Consider the following 16,975-nt stretch of genomic DNA (forward strand, 5'->3'; position numbering starts at 1 on the left):
TTCAGGTGGGGAATCTGGAAGTCATAGGCTGAAAGGATGGTTGAAGCAGAAAATGTCAAATTAAAGAGTACATACGTGAGCACCTTGATATAAGCCTTGCAGAAGCTTTGATGTGGCATGGCTGAGCAGCAATTAGCTTACCTCCTACATGTTTGGCTTGGCTCACTTGTGAATATTGTTCCAACAACAGGCAGTTAGTTTGCACTCGAACTTAAGCCAACCCTCAGGCAAAAAAAATAACAGTACTAACTTCTACAGGATTCAAACAGGTAGTCAAGTTCAATTACAGATCTGCCACAATTCAATTCAATGCAGAACAAACTTGAGGGGCAAGTAGTGTGTGGCTGTTTCCATGTATAATATTTAAAGATGAATTGATTTTAGACGCCTTTTCACACACAAGCTATTGCCAGTATATTTTTTTTTATTTTAAATCATCTCTGAAAATCATAAACCATTATGAATATTATTACATCTACAACCAAAAATACAAAATTTCTATCAAAATAAGCATTGCATATCACTATAAAGAAAGAAACTCTTCTCTAGCAGACTGTTGTGTCCATAATTGAGGTGTTTTTTTCTTTAAATAATGTGCTTTCTTAGCATTTGCATTAAAGGTGAGGTTAGTAAAAGAGCAACACGTTTGGCCTTATGACTGGACGGTGGCAAGTTTCTTCCTTTCAGTTCAATCTCTAAGTGCAAAATTGTATAGTGCATATGGAATTTCATGGAATAACATTTCTTTCACCTGGCATCCAGTCCTATGATGATGCACTGCTCTGGACTGCCAGCCAATTACAATATGTTTCTATGCAAGTTCGCACAGAATTCCTCGTTCCTTTAATAACTTGTTTTGTCACACATGGTGCTTTGTTGTCAAAGATCTCAGAAAACTATTTTCAAATACTATAGCTGTGAATAAAACACTTGCAACATACCCTGGGCTATAAAAATGCTGTTAGTTGGTTTCAAGGTATTTGGAGTGTGCCAACATGGAATGTAGAGAGAATGGTTAATTCTCTTCAAAGATTCTTCAGAGTGGTCAGATGGTGTAGGCCCCTTGTGCTTAGGAATGCTCAGAACTGTTTATCAAAAACATGTTTAGCTTAATGTAAATCCTACTACAGCTGAACCTCAAACTTCTCCATTAATAAATAAAAAGTAGAATATACAAGTTTGCTGTCAACATCTAAAACATTAAAAAACACATCAACTGTGTAGGTAGAAGTCTTTTGCTAGACAATGTTTTGATCACGAGACAATCTACCCAAAAGATTAACCTTGGTTCTCTCTCCTGGTGTTTTCTAATTTTCCAGTGTTTCTTATCCTAACTGCACATCACAAATCCATGGGATTACATGAGAATTTGGAGGGGAGTGGGTAGAAAGCAGAGGGCATAGCTGGGCAACAATCACCCTACCTCATACATGTCCGCTCGTGAATAATTGACACAATAACAGGCAGTTAGCCTGCACTCAAACTTAAGCCCACCCTCAGACAGAAAAACAAATAGTTACTATAATCTCAAAAATGGATATTTTGGTATTAAAGTGCAGGTCAGAATAAAATAATTTCATGCATCTTGATGGCTTTTATACAGTTATGACCTGGCTCAACTCTTTCAACACCAACATCGGAGCAATGCCCACCCCATTACATCACCCCTGACCAAGCTGCAGATGATCTCCTTGCTCTCAACCACCACCTTTATCACCATGAGGGAGACAACTCCCTAACTATAAAATACAATTGCTTTTAGACTGTGGACTTCTATCCAAGAACCTAGGCAAAAAAAGGGAAACTACTTGAAAACAGTTTCAACGTAAAGTTGACAGACAGGTTTCTTCAAATACCTCAGCCCAGGCAGGATTTAAACCCAGGGAGAAAGGAGTGCATTTGATCCTGATGTTTCCCATCTGCAGGTTTACATTTCCACATGAATACAGAGTGTAATAGGAGATACTTCATGGGCCAAAGAGCCAGATATCATCAGGCCTAATGCTATTGCAAGGAGTGCTCTATTTCCAACTCCTGATTTAACATTTTAAACCTAGTTATAATCAGAAAATTATAAGGGTCTGTTGACTGTTTAAACTACATTCAACATCCTCTGAGAACAGAAGATAAATCATGAGGATTCTCCTGCAGTCTCTCACAGTTCATTGCCCTGAATCCCATTGAATTAAAGAACATTTTTATTTCAACAATCTGGAAACTGACACAGAACTAACATAGCCCTGCAAACCTATCTCTGCAACCTTTAAACATCCCTCTCCCATAAATTCAGTGCTAATATCAAATACAAACAAAATATCTCTCTGCACATAATTCAGCTGGCATGAAGTTCCCTGGACTGAGAATAATCTGAATCATTAGTTTTTCTTTCTAGTTTCCAGTTTATCCAATAGTTACTGCTGCATCAGAATTAGTATTGGCATTAACTGCTTCAAAGCTCAGTCACAGAAGAGCAGTCTCCAAGACAATGACTAAAGCAACACATCTTATAGACTTTCCCCATCACAGTAGTTCACTTGACCATATCAGTAGTCAAAGGTAAAAGAGAATTTCTGGTCACATATTTTGTTCAACTGGGGATCTTCTTTGAAGGATCTGGGAATACATTTCTTTCCTATACTAATAGAAAAAGTCTGCACAAATCAACAACACGGTCTATCCCCTAATCAGGTGTGGCATCAAACTACCAGCAGCCTAGAAATGATCTCTGCTTCAATTCCAACACTCCTGCTCTCATTAGCATTCACTTCTCTGCACATTTACTTCAGGTTCAATTTACAAGAACCTTTGTAGACCAGGTACAGAATGTGTGTTAGGACTAAATGGATCCAAAAAGAGAGAAGAGCTTTGTCCTCAATCACCATTCACTTGAAAGCCACACAAAAATTTGACATCTCACTTCGAGGCATCAACATATTTTCATTCCTATGGAACAGCAGCCACACATAAAAATCCAACTCCACTCTTGCCCTTCTGTAATTAGCAACTCCCTCCCACTGGCCTAACTACCCAGTAAATACATGGCACTAAACACATTCCATAAAGAAATTCCGTCTTCAAATGCGAGGAGTTTGGCACTCTCACAGCCTCCATGCCTCACCAGGAGGCGCTCAGAAGTCAAAGTGCCAGGATGGTTAATTACATCGTTAAGGAAACAGGAAGTCAGCACAGAAAATAGGAACAGTTAAACCCTTTGACCAGTACCACCATCAGTGAAACCTGTGGCACAATGGAAGTTACAAACTATCACGGTACATCATACACACTTAATGATATTGCAATCTCAAATACAACTGGAAGTCAATCCGGAAAACACAAACTAGGGTCTGTGCCTTTGCAGGCCCAATACTCAAAGACAAAGGTGGCCAAAGCCACAAAAGACAGGACAAAAGCTAATTCTCCAGTGAGTAATTGAGCAGTTAGCATCTTTCAGAATGAGCTTCAACGTCCATGGTCCGGCAGTATCCAGGAATGATTTAGAAACAGGTCAGAGCCCTTAAAGAGCAAGTGCAAACATAGCAAACTCAGTGTATCAGTAACTAGTCTCTGAGCCTCAAGGCTGCCACATCAGTGCTGCAATGTCTCGCATGTAATCTGGAGATTGGTCTTCTCTGAGGCACAGGAGATACCCAAAGGAATGTACGAAACAAATTTAATTTCTCTTGAAATTAACCTTGGTCCTGGGACGTGCAGTGTGGCCTGGAAAACTGCGATGAGAAGGGTGAGTTTTTTTTCTGAAGGACATCTAGCCGCATCTCAGATGGCACGTGACCAGCATTTGCCATCCTAATAATTCCTGGCAACCTTGTCCCAAAAGAAGGACTGTTACCATCTCTAGATCCCACCTCCTTCAGATCAGAAGTATAGTGCTGGTTCACTGCTGTAATCCGAATGGGAGCTGCTGTCTGCTGGTGTGAGCTGCAGGCAAAATGGAACAGGAATGAGTGCTGGACACCATTAAACTACAATAGTATAGTACAGGATCGGAGAAAAGTTAGTATAAAGCGATGATATTACCCTTGTTGGATTTTCTTTTATACCCATGTAGTACCTTTGTGATTTGTGTAGAGAACCTGAATTCCCTTCTTTCTCCACTTCAATCCAATGAGTGATCTCAAATTCCCGCATTAAACCCTATTTGTCATGGTTTTATGACCCTTTATACTTTATTGCAGGCTTGCACAACTACTGATTGTGCTTCCTAACTTAGTATCATCAGCAAATGCAAATAATAAACTTTTCATTACCTTCATCCAAGTTATTCATGTGTTTTTGGGGAACAGGACTTACTGTGTCACTTGAAAGATTAATGCTTTTTGAGCTACTTTAATGTTTTACTTGAATAATTTGTTTTTCTTCAGTTTAGTTATTACATCATTTGATTTTATCTTTATATGTAATACTACTACTTTTATACCCCTACCTTCTCCCAAATGCCATTTACTAGTTTGAAGTCCTTGTAGCCACTTTATTTATCCTGTCCACTGGGTTCCTGGTCCCAGACTGCATAAAGTGGAGTCTGTTCCAATTGTACAGTGACACCAATACTGGGACAGGAAGGGCGTGCCCCAGGAAATGAGACCAATCTCCCCACACAATTCTTTAGTCACAAGTTCATCAACCAAATGTGTTTAGCTTAACATCAATCCGTGCATTGCTCACATGAAATTCAGGAGATTTTAATCCATGAGATTCTTGAGCTGCTAGAATCTGGCATTGTCCAAACAGGACCCAATGTGGGCCACAACAATTAGATTCTTCCTTTGATCTTCAACATCCTTTCAAGTCTACATGAGATATCTACTCCCCTGGTGCCACGCATGTAACATACCATGCGTGTCAATGACTTCACACAAGTCTTGCAAGCACTATTGTTCCCTAATTCCCCTTCTCAATTGGAATTACTTTGCTCCTCCCAGTTCATGTGGAAATTATTATTAATGTTCCTTTCTACCACTGTAGTTTTTTTCCCCACTCCTCTTCCTTTCCCCAGATCCAGATACTTCTCACTCCTAGCTTCAGTCCAGTTCTCTACGATGGCCTTTAAGCTCTTACTGGGCTTCCAGAACATCTATTTCTAGTGTATTTGTATGTGGACCTCTTAATTAGGTAACCGCTAACAGTCTGCATGTTGCCACCTCCTCCTGTGTTCTACATTGGACTTGACATCCTTTCTACTACTATATTTATTCTTTCTACAAGGAGTTCACTTCATTTCAAGTACAACCTGCCCCAGTACGAGTGCCTGTATTGCATGAAATGGAACCCTAATTCCCACAGAGTTTTTCAGCTTTCTCCTTTACTTCTCCAGACAGTTTATCCTTTAAGGCAATTAGCTGTACTTTGGGGAATAATCCTGAATTATCTCCTCCAAATTTAGAATAACTCATGATACTCCCTTAGGAGGGAACAGGGAGGAGGTCCTGATGTGTCACTCACTTAATTAAAGTTTATAACACTGCTTTGTCACTGGTGTAATGCTGCAGAATACATGTGCCTATGGTTTTCCTGTCAACGTTATGGATCTTATCTGGAATGCTCACGTGTTGAACCCATGGCTTGTAACATAAAGGTTGCCACATCAGCCAGCAGTCATACTTAGTCACTGAATAAACTCACCATGTCGTCCCCTGTCGTGGATTCTGTACTCTGCAGTGCGCTGTCCCTACTGGATAAGGTTTCATTCAACTTCTGCTCCTGCCATGTGTCAAATGGCATTGTGTGTTTAGGTGTGTAGTTTGACAGAGCTGCTCCAAAAGGTGGGAGGGAGAACAGGAGAAAAGGAGGAAAAAAAAATCATCAGCTTTAAGAGAAACCTGGAATTATATCAGATCATAAATGGCCACCTGAGTATCAAATTGCCAAGTTTGTTGTAAATTATCCTGTGGAGTGGGTGAGATCAGAGCACACCTCCACTGACCGGAAGCTGCATGAAATTTTACAAAGCTCAAAAGATGAACAGACCAGAACTGAAATTGTACAGAAGTTCACAAAGTGATTTAGACTATGTATTAATGTCAGTCTCTCACCCATTGGAGGGTAGCAAGTACATCAAAAACTTCTGAATGTCTGTTCTCTCCTTAAACAACAGGTCCTTTCTGTTACTGCATCAAATTGCAACAGGTAATATCAAAAATTAATGCCAAGTTTTTCCCCCCATTTTGGAAGAAAACCAGATTTTTGTAAGACTTCTAACCAATGAGAAATTTCTTCACTTAGAGGGTGGTGAACCTGTGAAATTATCTACCAGAGAACAGTGCAGAACAACTCACTCGAGGTAGATGGATTTCTAAATGCAAATGCCATCAAGGGGGACAGTGGAGAGCAGGAGTACGGCGTCTGGATATAGGACCAGCCATGATTGTACTGAGTAGTGGAACTGAAGGACTGAATGGTCTTCTCACTCCTGTTTTCTACATTTAACACTTACCTTCCCCAGACTCAGAATCACTGTCCAGCACAATGCTAAACCTCAACTGATCACCTTTTGCTCAATTAACCACATGATCCACTCTAGTAAGCATGCCCTGATGTACTTGTGACTTTTGTCAGTTATGTAATAAAGTTTACTTCCTCTCAGAGACAGAACCAGCAAAATGTACTTGCCACCACTGATATTTTTCTGAGAGAATCTCATTCACCTCACCATCCTGCACATCAGTCTGAAGTGAACGTAATAAATGTTTATTATCAAGAATTGCCTTACTTGTGTTTGCGTTGTGATCAATGATCAACAGAAAAGCAACTAATAAACCAAACACCAAAATAGCTCAGTTAGGATCTCCATTTCGAACTTGATTCATCTTAAGTTCTTCTTTCCCTGTTTCCTCTGCTTTTTAGATTTTTTTGGGTAACTACAACTGTGCATTTAAATACAAGCTTGCAGTACCCTATTATAGCCACTAGATAATGCTGTTGCTGCAGTTCTGCCTGAAACAAAGCTAGGTCTCAAATGGAACTTCGACATTGGTCTGAAGGAACCCTCATCATGAAAATAAATGCTCAAATACATTTGTACTTGTACACCTATATTTTAGAAGTAATTCAATGTAGCTATTTTAAAAAAAAATATTTTTCCAAGGGATGCAGATGCTGCTGGCATGGCCTGGACTTGGTAGTTTGTCAGTGTCAGAGGGCAGAGAGTCAAACACACACTGATATGGATCTGAAGTCGCAGACACTAGACCAGGCAAGGTTGGCTGATTTTCCTTCCTAAAAGGCTTTATCGAACCAGCAGGAATCTGTTAATATCATGATAATTATTGTTGCTACTAGCTTTGTATCCCAGATTGATTTAATTAACAGAATTTAAATTCTCCATCTGCTATGATGGGATTGGAACTCATCCCTCTGGGTCACTAGTCCAGGTCTCTGAATTAGTATCCAATAAAATAACAATAAACTCCTAAGCAAAATGAAGAACCAGAGTGATTTAAAGTTCCTGTTGTAATTTAAACAGTGAATTCTCCCCATAAACATGCTTTCATCCACAAAAGCCAGCAATTACTTTGCCTCACCTACATCTACTTTTAATTAAGTTGTACTGCATAAACCCATCTAGTTTTGCAACCCATTGACAGAGCCTTTCATCAGATTACATTCAGCCAATGCTTCACCCTTGATTTGGTTACTGAAAGTTCTTGATTTGGTTACTGAAAGTTCTTGATTTATTCTATTTCCATGCACCAGCATTCAGCCTGAATGTTGTGCCAGCAACTTCGTCAGAGACTCCCTGCTCCCCAACCTAGTTTTGTAAAGGTGGACAGTAGATCTGGGGATTTTCCTTCACCCTTCCAATACCAGAATGACTTCTCTGCAGGTGTCCCTCAATGAAAGGCAGAATTAGTGGCTTTGCTGAACCAATCACTGAACTCTTCCTCAACAAACGTAATCAAAGTGAGAAGGTGTGTGCTAAAGGACATTGAGCAACATCAAGCACAGTGGTGCAGCTAGTACAGCCAGTGCCAGAGACCCAGTTGCAATCCTGACCTCTGGTGCTGTCTGTGTGGAATCTGCATGTTCTCCTTGTGACTGTGTTGGTTTCCTCCTGGTTCTCCAGTTTCTTCCCACCTCCCAGAAATGTGTGGGCTGGTAGGTTAGTTGTCCACTGTAAGTTGTCCCTACTGTATAGGTGTGTGGTAGAGTCTAGGGGAAGTTGATGGGAATGTGGGGAGAAAAAATTTGGGGTAGTAGTGGAAGCAGGCAGTTTGGTGGCGTTTAAGAGGCTTTTGGATATACACATGAACATGAAGTGAATAGAGGGATGATACACAGGAAGAGAACATTTAGTATAAATTGGCATCAGGATCGGTGCAACATAATGGGCTGAATGGCCTGTTCTTTGCTGTCCTGATCTGTATAAAAAAAAATGGGATTAATGTAAATGGATGATTGACGATTTCCATGCTGCATCTCCCTGGGACTCTCTCAGCTCATGAACTGCACAGGATCAATACCCTGCTACTTTGATGAACAGTGTGATTTGATTTCCAATGAAAGTACTTTGAGTGCACCGAAGTGATTTGGTTTCTTACCATAGCCGTCCTTGTGGATCCTCTGCTGGAAAATACCAATTTATTGCTCAACTGAGAGCACTTAGCTACTGTGAGCCACCTTACAACTGGGTGACGAGTATGTGGGTTGAACACTGCCAAACTCACCAGTTAATGGATGGAAAGTGGTGAGTTTGACAGAGGGCTTTAATTTTCTGTAGGAAGAGAGACCCTTAGACAATAATTTGGGTACAGAGGTTTCATGTGATTGGAGGCCCTAGGGCCATGCATCTGATGCTCCCCACGTACTCCCATTTGGACACATACCCGAGACCATAGTGTTAGTCCGTATGGGGCTGCTCGCAGACGTGGGGGAGCTGGTGTAGCTGGGACGTGGGAAGGTCATCAGGGGTTGCTCCTCCTCATCATCCTCGCTCGCTTCAGATTCCTCCTCTTGCATAAGCGAGTTCTCAGATGGGTATTCGAATGTCGTGTGCAGACTAGAATCATTGAAAGAAATCTTCATCTGGCAAAAAAGAAAAACAAAAGGACAGATGAGTAAGCCAGCCATGAACTTCAAACAGTCTTCTTCCAAAGCAGAAGCTCAGTTTTAATCTGTTTAAAAAGCGGTTTTGAACGGTACTGCAGCATCTAACCGGAGGTGAGAGCTAGTGGTTGGTGAAGGGAGAAGGGTAAAGGAGTACAAGTGAGAGGAATGTAAATCGAGGCAAGGCCAATGGGAGATGGCAGGAACTGAGAGCAGTGGCAGGGGAGAAAGCAGCCAAGGGTGGGAGAACACAGGAGCTGAGAGTTAGTAGTGGGACACAAGGCAGCCACTGAGAGTAAGCACTCAGCATAAAGAAACAGGCTATGGGACAGCAAGAGCTGAACGCGAGCAAGGGGTCAGGCAAAAATTAAGAATGTGAAGAGCTGGGAGCCAGCACAGCGGCCAAATGGCCCAGAGAATTATTGTCACTGCACAACAGCAGGTGGATGATAACTCAGTTTTTAATTTACTGAAGTTAGGATAATGTATTAAACAGGCAATGGGGAAGATAGAACTTGATTTATTAAACAATTTACACTGTGCACATTAATTAATTTAAGAGATAATCAGACAGCCATAAGACAAGGGTATGTAGCATGATGGAAGAGGGAAGAAAAACACATTCTGAAGTGATATCAGCCTGGGGAAAGTAGCTGCTGAGTGAGTACAAATGCTTTTTCTCCTTGTTCAGATCAATGACAAGTCTTAATATCATTTATGAGGTTTATTTAATAGTTAATTAAAAAAAAAGGCAATGTGGGGTACCTTTGTCTTATCAACTGCACATCTAATGCGATGGGCAACTCCAGCATGAGTGGACCAGCACACATGCAGGGAGCATCATCAGCCAGAGCTCCAGCTTCGGACTCCAGAACTGCAGTAGCAGCTGACTGTGCAGCAGCGCATCCATGAGGCTGAGGGCTATGGATAGATGGCACTGTTCACAAGAGTGAGTAACAGCCTGAGAGGCAATAGGATCAGGCAGGTACTATAGGCATTCCCCAATTGTGACCTCCTCACTAAAGTAGTATTCGGCTCTGAATTGCAGCAAGGACGATATGTCCTTTGAGGAATACAGCCAGAGCCAAGCCTGAGGTATCAAAGGTGTTCAGCAATCACACTGCTGGGAACATACAAGACAGCGGTATATTTTTGAGAAGTTCAAATAGGGAAAAAGAGTAAAAGTAGGAGACTTCTATTACACCAACAGATATCAACTCAGATAGCCATCAGTATCTGAAAATATAGAGGAGGTAGGAGTTCTTAAATTGCATTGGAAACTTTTTTACCCAATACATGGCAAACTCAACAAGACAGGTGACAGTTCTACACTTGCTAAAAGGAAGCTGGGCGGTGGGGGATAATTTTGGTGGTAATAATCAGAATTCAGTTAAATTTAGCTTAGGTAGGCAAGAGGTCAAGATGTGATCTATCAAGTATGGCCTGGAAACTGCTGCTTGAGGGTGAATTAGTGACCAGGCTGTGGGAAGCATTCAAAGAGTTGAGAGCTCAGACCACATCTTCACAGAGACAGAGAAAGCTGGACCCCCACTGAATGTCAAAAGATTATACACAGTAGTGCAAGGCAAAAAAGAAAACTTATTAGAAACAGAGATCTCAATGTGAAAACTGAAAATTAAAAGGACGTTAGGACAACAAAACAGTTGGTAAATGACATCAAAGCCATTTTAAAATATATAAAAATCATGATAAACAAGGTGGTTTAAGGGCAGGGTTGGGTATGGGGAGGGGAGAGGCAGAAAGAAAGAGAAACAAGGCCACACACAATAAGAACACAAGAAACAGATGCAGCAGTAGATAACTTAGCACTCATGCCTGCTCAGCGCCCCTTATTTTACTTCAGCGCCACTTTCCTTCATGAAGCCCAATTTTCCTCAATTCCTTTAAATATCCAAATACACAGTCTATCACCATCTTTGACTTGCATGTAGACCAGGTGAAGCATAACAGATTGCAGTGAGACACTGACTAAAACATAATGCAGCCTGCATTAATCTGCTTCTACTATGGCAAGGCTGGGCAAAAGAGAGCTTTGCACCAACCAGCATAATTACTGTGCAACAGGTATGGGTGTCAGGGGTCACAGGCTGAGTGTGGGGTGGGGGGGGGGGGGGGGGGGGGGGGGGGAGGAGAGTCACCAACATTCAGAGGTAGTAGCAAACTCCAAGTTCAGAGGCAAATGCTATAGATAACACTCCAAGCTTTTCAAAAAATACATTAAAAATGTGCTTTTGTTTAAAAATCTAACTGTTCCCACCCTCCTCTCATGAGAACTGGAAATGTTTGCTCTAAGTCAAGAAGCTTGACTCATTTCCTCTTTGTCCACCCTGAACTATCACTGAACTTCACTATATCAGCTTCATGTGGGAGTCTTTCAAGTTCATGTACATTTGCCCCTCTAACCAGAGTAAACTCTGAGATGGCAATCCAAAAAATCTTGCTCTCTATTTTGCATGTAACAGCTCTTTAAAAGCTGTTCATAAATATTAGTTACATGAGCCAGGAGATCCATGTCTACAAGTATGGTATCCAAGTCTTATAGTGACAGATTTCTCCCCTCCAGTACTTGTCCTCCAGCAGTGTACAGCGACAGACCTGCCTCCACTTGTATTCTATCCCACTGTTACAGAGAGACAGTGGACCAGTACAGAACACCTTCATTTAGGGTTGGATCTCGAGTTGGGGCCCAACATAATCCATGAATTTCTGGTCCCCAAGACCCTGCCTGCAGGCTTGGCATCGGATTCCTGGGACCAAGCAAACGAGAGGGATTCACGTCCTTAGCTCAGGTCTTCAGTGGCACGCAGCCTCCACAACACATTTTCAGGTCAGCAGGATAGAATAGGCACTGTCGTCACTGATGACTCCTTTAAGAAATTTGCCCTGTCCCATCACTCTCTCACACACACGCTAATCTGAGCAAGATATGAGACGTTTTGGTTAATTAAAGGAAACTCTCTTATGTGCCTCCTTAACTATTTTGTGTAGCTGCTTCCATTACCTTCTCTACTGTTCTTGCACACTCAAGTGTTCTACCAGTTGACTCCTAGGGTACAAGTACTAGTGGGGATAGAACTGGAGGGGAAAGGTCTGTCACTATAATTCTTTAAAAACACACATATATACATATATATATATATAAAATAGAGAGAGAGAGAGAGAGAGAGAGAGAGAGAGAGAGAGAGAGAGAGCTTTTAAAGGCAAATTAAGCAACAAAGATTTTTGTTTTGAATTACCATCCCTGCCACAGCCTCACTCCTGGATTTTACTCTGGTTAGAGGGGCAAATGTACATGAACTTGAAAGACTCCCACATAAAGCTGATGTAGTGAAGTTCAGTGATAATTCAGGGTGGACAAAGAGGAAATGAGTCAAGCTTCCTGACTTAGAGGGCAAACAGTTCCAGTTCTCATGGGAGGAAGTTGTGAACAGCGAGATTTTTAAAACAAACACACATAATTTTAATGTCTTTTTTTTTAAAGAATCGCTCAGTGTGTTGTCTTCAGCACTTACCTCTGAATGTGATGTTGCTTTCTGCCTCGGGGTGTTAGTGGCTGTTCATTTTTCACTGAGCACTCAAATAAAAATCTTTATGCCTCACCTATCAGGACGAGGCTTTCCCTTTTTAAAAACATGGGAGATATGGTAAAAGCAAAATTATAGAGAGAAACACATTTCAGGTCAACGATCTTTCATCAGTCATCATCACAAAAAATAAACAGTTTCTCTCTCCATAATCATTAACTCCAAGGAAAACTTATGATACAGGAGGAGGCCATTCAGCCCATCGTATCTGTGCCAAAGAGCTATCCCCACTTTCTAGCACTAGTCAAAGAGCTACCCCTACTTTCTGTAGCCCTGTTGGTCATGGCTCTGAGTAAACACCAAGTACTTTTAAAATATAGCGAGAGTTTCTGCTCCTACCACCCTTTCAGGCAGAGAATTCCAGACTCCTAAAAAGATTCCCCTCTAATCCTACCATTTACTTTAAATCTCTGCCCTGGAATTTGACCCCTCCATCATGGGAAATAGTTCCTTCTTCTTTACTCTATTAGGCCCATCATAATATTAAAAACAATTAAATCTCCTCTCAGCTTCCAAAGAAAACACTGCTACCTTACCAATCTTTCTTCGTGGCTACAATTTTTCAGTCCTGGCAACAGCCTCAAAATTTCCTTTGCATCCTGTTCAGTGCATCACATCTTTCCTGTAATTTGGCAATATTTGTCCATGCAGTACTCAAGCTGCAGCTTAGCTGGCTTTGTTTACAATTAGAATGTAACCCACAGCTCAGAGAGATGCTGTCTCACAGTTCCAGTGATCTGGTTCAATCCTGAACCCCGGTGCTGTCTGTATTTAGTTTGCAATGTCCTCCCTGCAACGTGTTAGTTTTCTCCCACATCCCAAAGATGCTCATAGTATGTAGGTAAGCAATAGAATGGGGGGGGGGGGGGGGGCGCAGGGGAGGTGGAGGAGTGTTGGGAATAAATTACAGGGAAAACTAGTGTGAAATAGGATTGCTCTGTGAGCCAGTATAGACTTGCTGGGCTGAAATAGCCTCCCTGTATCTTGTAAGAAAATATGATAAATTCTCTGCTAAGGAAAGCATCCAATTTGCCTTTTTATCCAACTTATTGACACATGTCAATGGACATAGACTTCAAAAACTCTATTTCTCTACACCACTCCATATTGGAATAGAGTGGACAGCCAGCACCTTTTTCCCAGGGCAGGACATCCATTTAAGGTGAATGGAGGAAGGTTTAGGGGAGATGTCAGAGGTAGTTTCTTTTAGATAGAGAGACAGAGACAGACAGACAGACACACATATAACAAGACACACACACACAGAGTGGTGTGTGCCTGGAACGCAATGCTGGGCGTGGTGGTAGAGCCTGATAAAATAGGAACGTTTAAAAGACTTTTAGATAGGCACATGGATGTAAGAAAAATGGAGGGTTATGGGCTGTGTAAGAGGGAAGGGTTAGATCAATCATGGAGTACGTTTATATAGGTCAACACAACATCGTGGGCCGAAGGGCCTGTATTGTGCTGTACTGTTCTATGTTCTATATCCTCCCATTCACTGTATATTTCCTTGCTCTGTTGCATCTTTTAATGTATTACTTCACACCTCTCTAGATTGCATTGCGTTTGCCATTTACTGCAGGGAGCAGAGCAGTTGTTGGGCTGGGGAGGCAGAGAACCAATCAGCAGGGATGGTGAAGGGGGTGCTGTAAAAGCAGCAGCAAGGTCTGTGGTAAATGAAAAACACGATGATGCTGGAGAAACTCGGCAGGCCAGGCAGCATCCGTGGAGAAAAGCAGGTGGTCAACGTTTCGGGTCAGGACCCTTCTACCTGGCCTGCCGAGTTCCTCCAGCGTCAGTGTTTTTCATCTAGATTCCAGCATCTGCAGTCCTTTGCTTCTCAAGGTCTATGGTACTTTCCACAAAACTGAAAACGTCAGTGTATAGTTGTGTACCACGTCAATGAAACACATTCCTCATGAGAGCTTCTGAAGTGGTTTGATTGCAAACCTGGTCCTCCACACAAAGAAGCATCTTCCAGATCAGTGGAACGACTCTCTCTCTGTCCTGTTCAAGTATTGAAATAGGGAATACATGCATTCTGTCTCTGAAGAACCACCACGGTTTCAAAGTCACAGATATTGTGTTATTTTGGTGCAGTACCAGAGGATGAAGATTCACAAGGAGGCTGCCAGCCTGCAAAAACTTTACCAGTAAGAATTTTAGCTATGAGAATAGATCAGTTTGTTCCTTTGGAAAGGAAGAATTTGAAGAGAGATTTAACAGAGGTGTACAAGTTTAAAGGGGGTCAGATTGGATAGTGTGGAGGAAACTTAACAGAATGGTCAACAAACAGGGCCTTGAATTTGTTCAGTATTGACTGATGGACTCAAAATGAAGATAGAAAAATTGTTTTGTACCCAGGTGTTAGGGTTCAAGCAGTGATGTAAGCAGAGATCCTCCATGCACTTATAAAATACTTTTATATGTACTTATCCCCACTCTACAATGCACAGATAGAAAATGGAATTAACCCAAGTAGCCCTTCTTTGGCAAGGATGGATGCAATTAGCCAAATGGGTTACTCCCATGCTGTTATTTTTTTTTAAATGAATACATGGAATTCACCCCCATCCACCTCCACAAATCACCTGTGGTGTCAGAGGTTGTCAATGTTTGTTTCTCATTTAGTTAAATTACTCGGTGATTCTTTTGAAGAAATATACAAAATAACTTGAGCAAAAAAAAAGTGGAGGAACTCAGTGGGTCGAGCAGCATCCGTGGAGTCAAAGGGATGGTCGATGTTTTGGGTCAAGACCCTGCATCAGGACAAAATAATTATTACAGTATAAGAAATGTATACCAGGACATACTGGGGATGACAGCCCAGTGGTTATGGTACATAAGGTAGGGGTGTGTGTGTGTGTGTGTGTGTGTGTGTGTGTGTGTGTGTGTGTGTGTGTGTGTGTGTGTGTGTGTGTGTGTGTGTGTATGTATGTGTGAAAGGTTATAAATTTAAAGTTCATAAACTGAATTCAATTATCTGGTATTTTTGAGTCAGTTCATAAATTATCATGAAGGCCATCAAACAGTTATGAAGAATCATTTGGTTCACTGAAAATTAACAACAACCCTGTTAAACCTGTTTGTGGCTCACATAACATGATTGACATTTAGTGGCTGCTGAAGTGACCTTGCAAGTCACTCAGCTGTCATTCCAACTAGGGATGGGCACAAAATCAAAGGCTTGTCACATCATTCACAGAGAACAAAAAAAAATCATTTCACTCAGTAAGTTACTGTACTTTACCATGGAAATTTGCAATAAATCCTGCAGAAGAGTTGGGTTTCCACACAGACTGACCTACCTCAACCTGCTTAGTTAGTATGGCTGTTTATCATTTCTCTGTAATAAAGACTCCAGCACAAAATAAAGCCTTCAATTAAGTTAATGAGCTTCCTCAGCAAATGTTCCTGCAGGGAGCAACAATTCAGAGGTGTCTCAAAGACACTGAATAAATCATAGAATCATAAACTCTATGAAAGAAAAGGTAGCTAATCAGCCCTTCTTGTACATGCCAGCCAAAAATGAACCTTCTAATTTACTGCCACTTCTGAGCTCTCAGCCTGTGTTTAAGTGGTTATCCAGGTACCTTAAGAATAAAATGGAGTTTCTGCCTTCACCACCTTTTCAGGCAGTGAATTCCACACATCACCATCCTCTCAACTCCCCTCTTTTACGGTATTTTCTGCTTTATTTCAAAGTTATGAAAGGCAGAATTTTAAATTTGAGTCGTTACCTTTCAGCTTCCCAGTGGAGATAGGGATGATGGGCAAATGGTGTTTGATGCAGGATTAGATACGGACAGCAAAGTTTTGGATGCGAGGAAGTTTGAGGATCTGCAGTGTTTGTTGCCACACACTCTCCCTCCAACTGCATCAGGCTTCTCAGTTCTAGGGAGAGGAGTACTCCACAGCCCAACAATGTAATCACAGAATTAAAATTAAAACCAGTCATTAATTCCATCACGCAGCTTGGTGTAGCATGTTAAGATAGGAGCTCATTCAGATCCCAGCTACTTGTATTCAAGGCAAGTAGACCTAAAGTATTTTAAATTTTAAACTCTTTCCAACCATTTGCAAGGAAAACCAGCTGTGGAATATCAAACAGAATGAACTAATCATTGGTTCCACATGGGTGTTGGATAAGAGGTGCCAATATACACATCTGACAAAAAGCACAATCAACTCTGGTACATCAAACCAACTCACCTACCCCTTCCAGTCTCCACTGGATATCAGCTGACATCACACCTTGCTGAAGTCTCCAACTTGATGTGCTAGTCATGTTGCTGCAGAGATATTATAAT

At 41.4% G+C, this 16,975-nt stretch overlaps 1 protein-coding gene across 1 annotated transcript in view; it reads right to left on the reverse strand.

The window, feature by feature from the left end:
* Window positions 1-413: 413 nt before the first annotated feature.
* The window catches only part of tprn (taperin), a 64,458-nt gene continuing 47,896 nt past the window's right edge, over window positions 414-16,975 (reverse strand). Inside the window, exons 2-4 of the mRNA XM_052037268.1 lie at window positions 8,838-9,036; window positions 5,638-5,765; window positions 414-3,936 (exon numbers count right to left, since the gene is read on the reverse strand). Coding sequence (XP_051893228.1) covers window positions 3,874-3,936; window positions 5,638-5,765; window positions 8,838-9,036 — 390 coding nt within the window. The 3' untranslated portion in view covers window positions 414-3,873. The remainder of the gene's footprint in view (window positions 3,937-5,637; window positions 5,766-8,837; window positions 9,037-16,975) is intronic.

The sequence above is a fragment of the Pristis pectinata genome, chromosome 23 (genome assembly GCF_009764475.1).
Source record: "Pristis pectinata isolate sPriPec2 chromosome 23, sPriPec2.1.pri, whole genome shotgun sequence".
Taxonomy (NCBI): Eukaryota; Metazoa; Chordata; class Chondrichthyes; order Rhinopristiformes; family Pristidae; genus Pristis; species Pristis pectinata.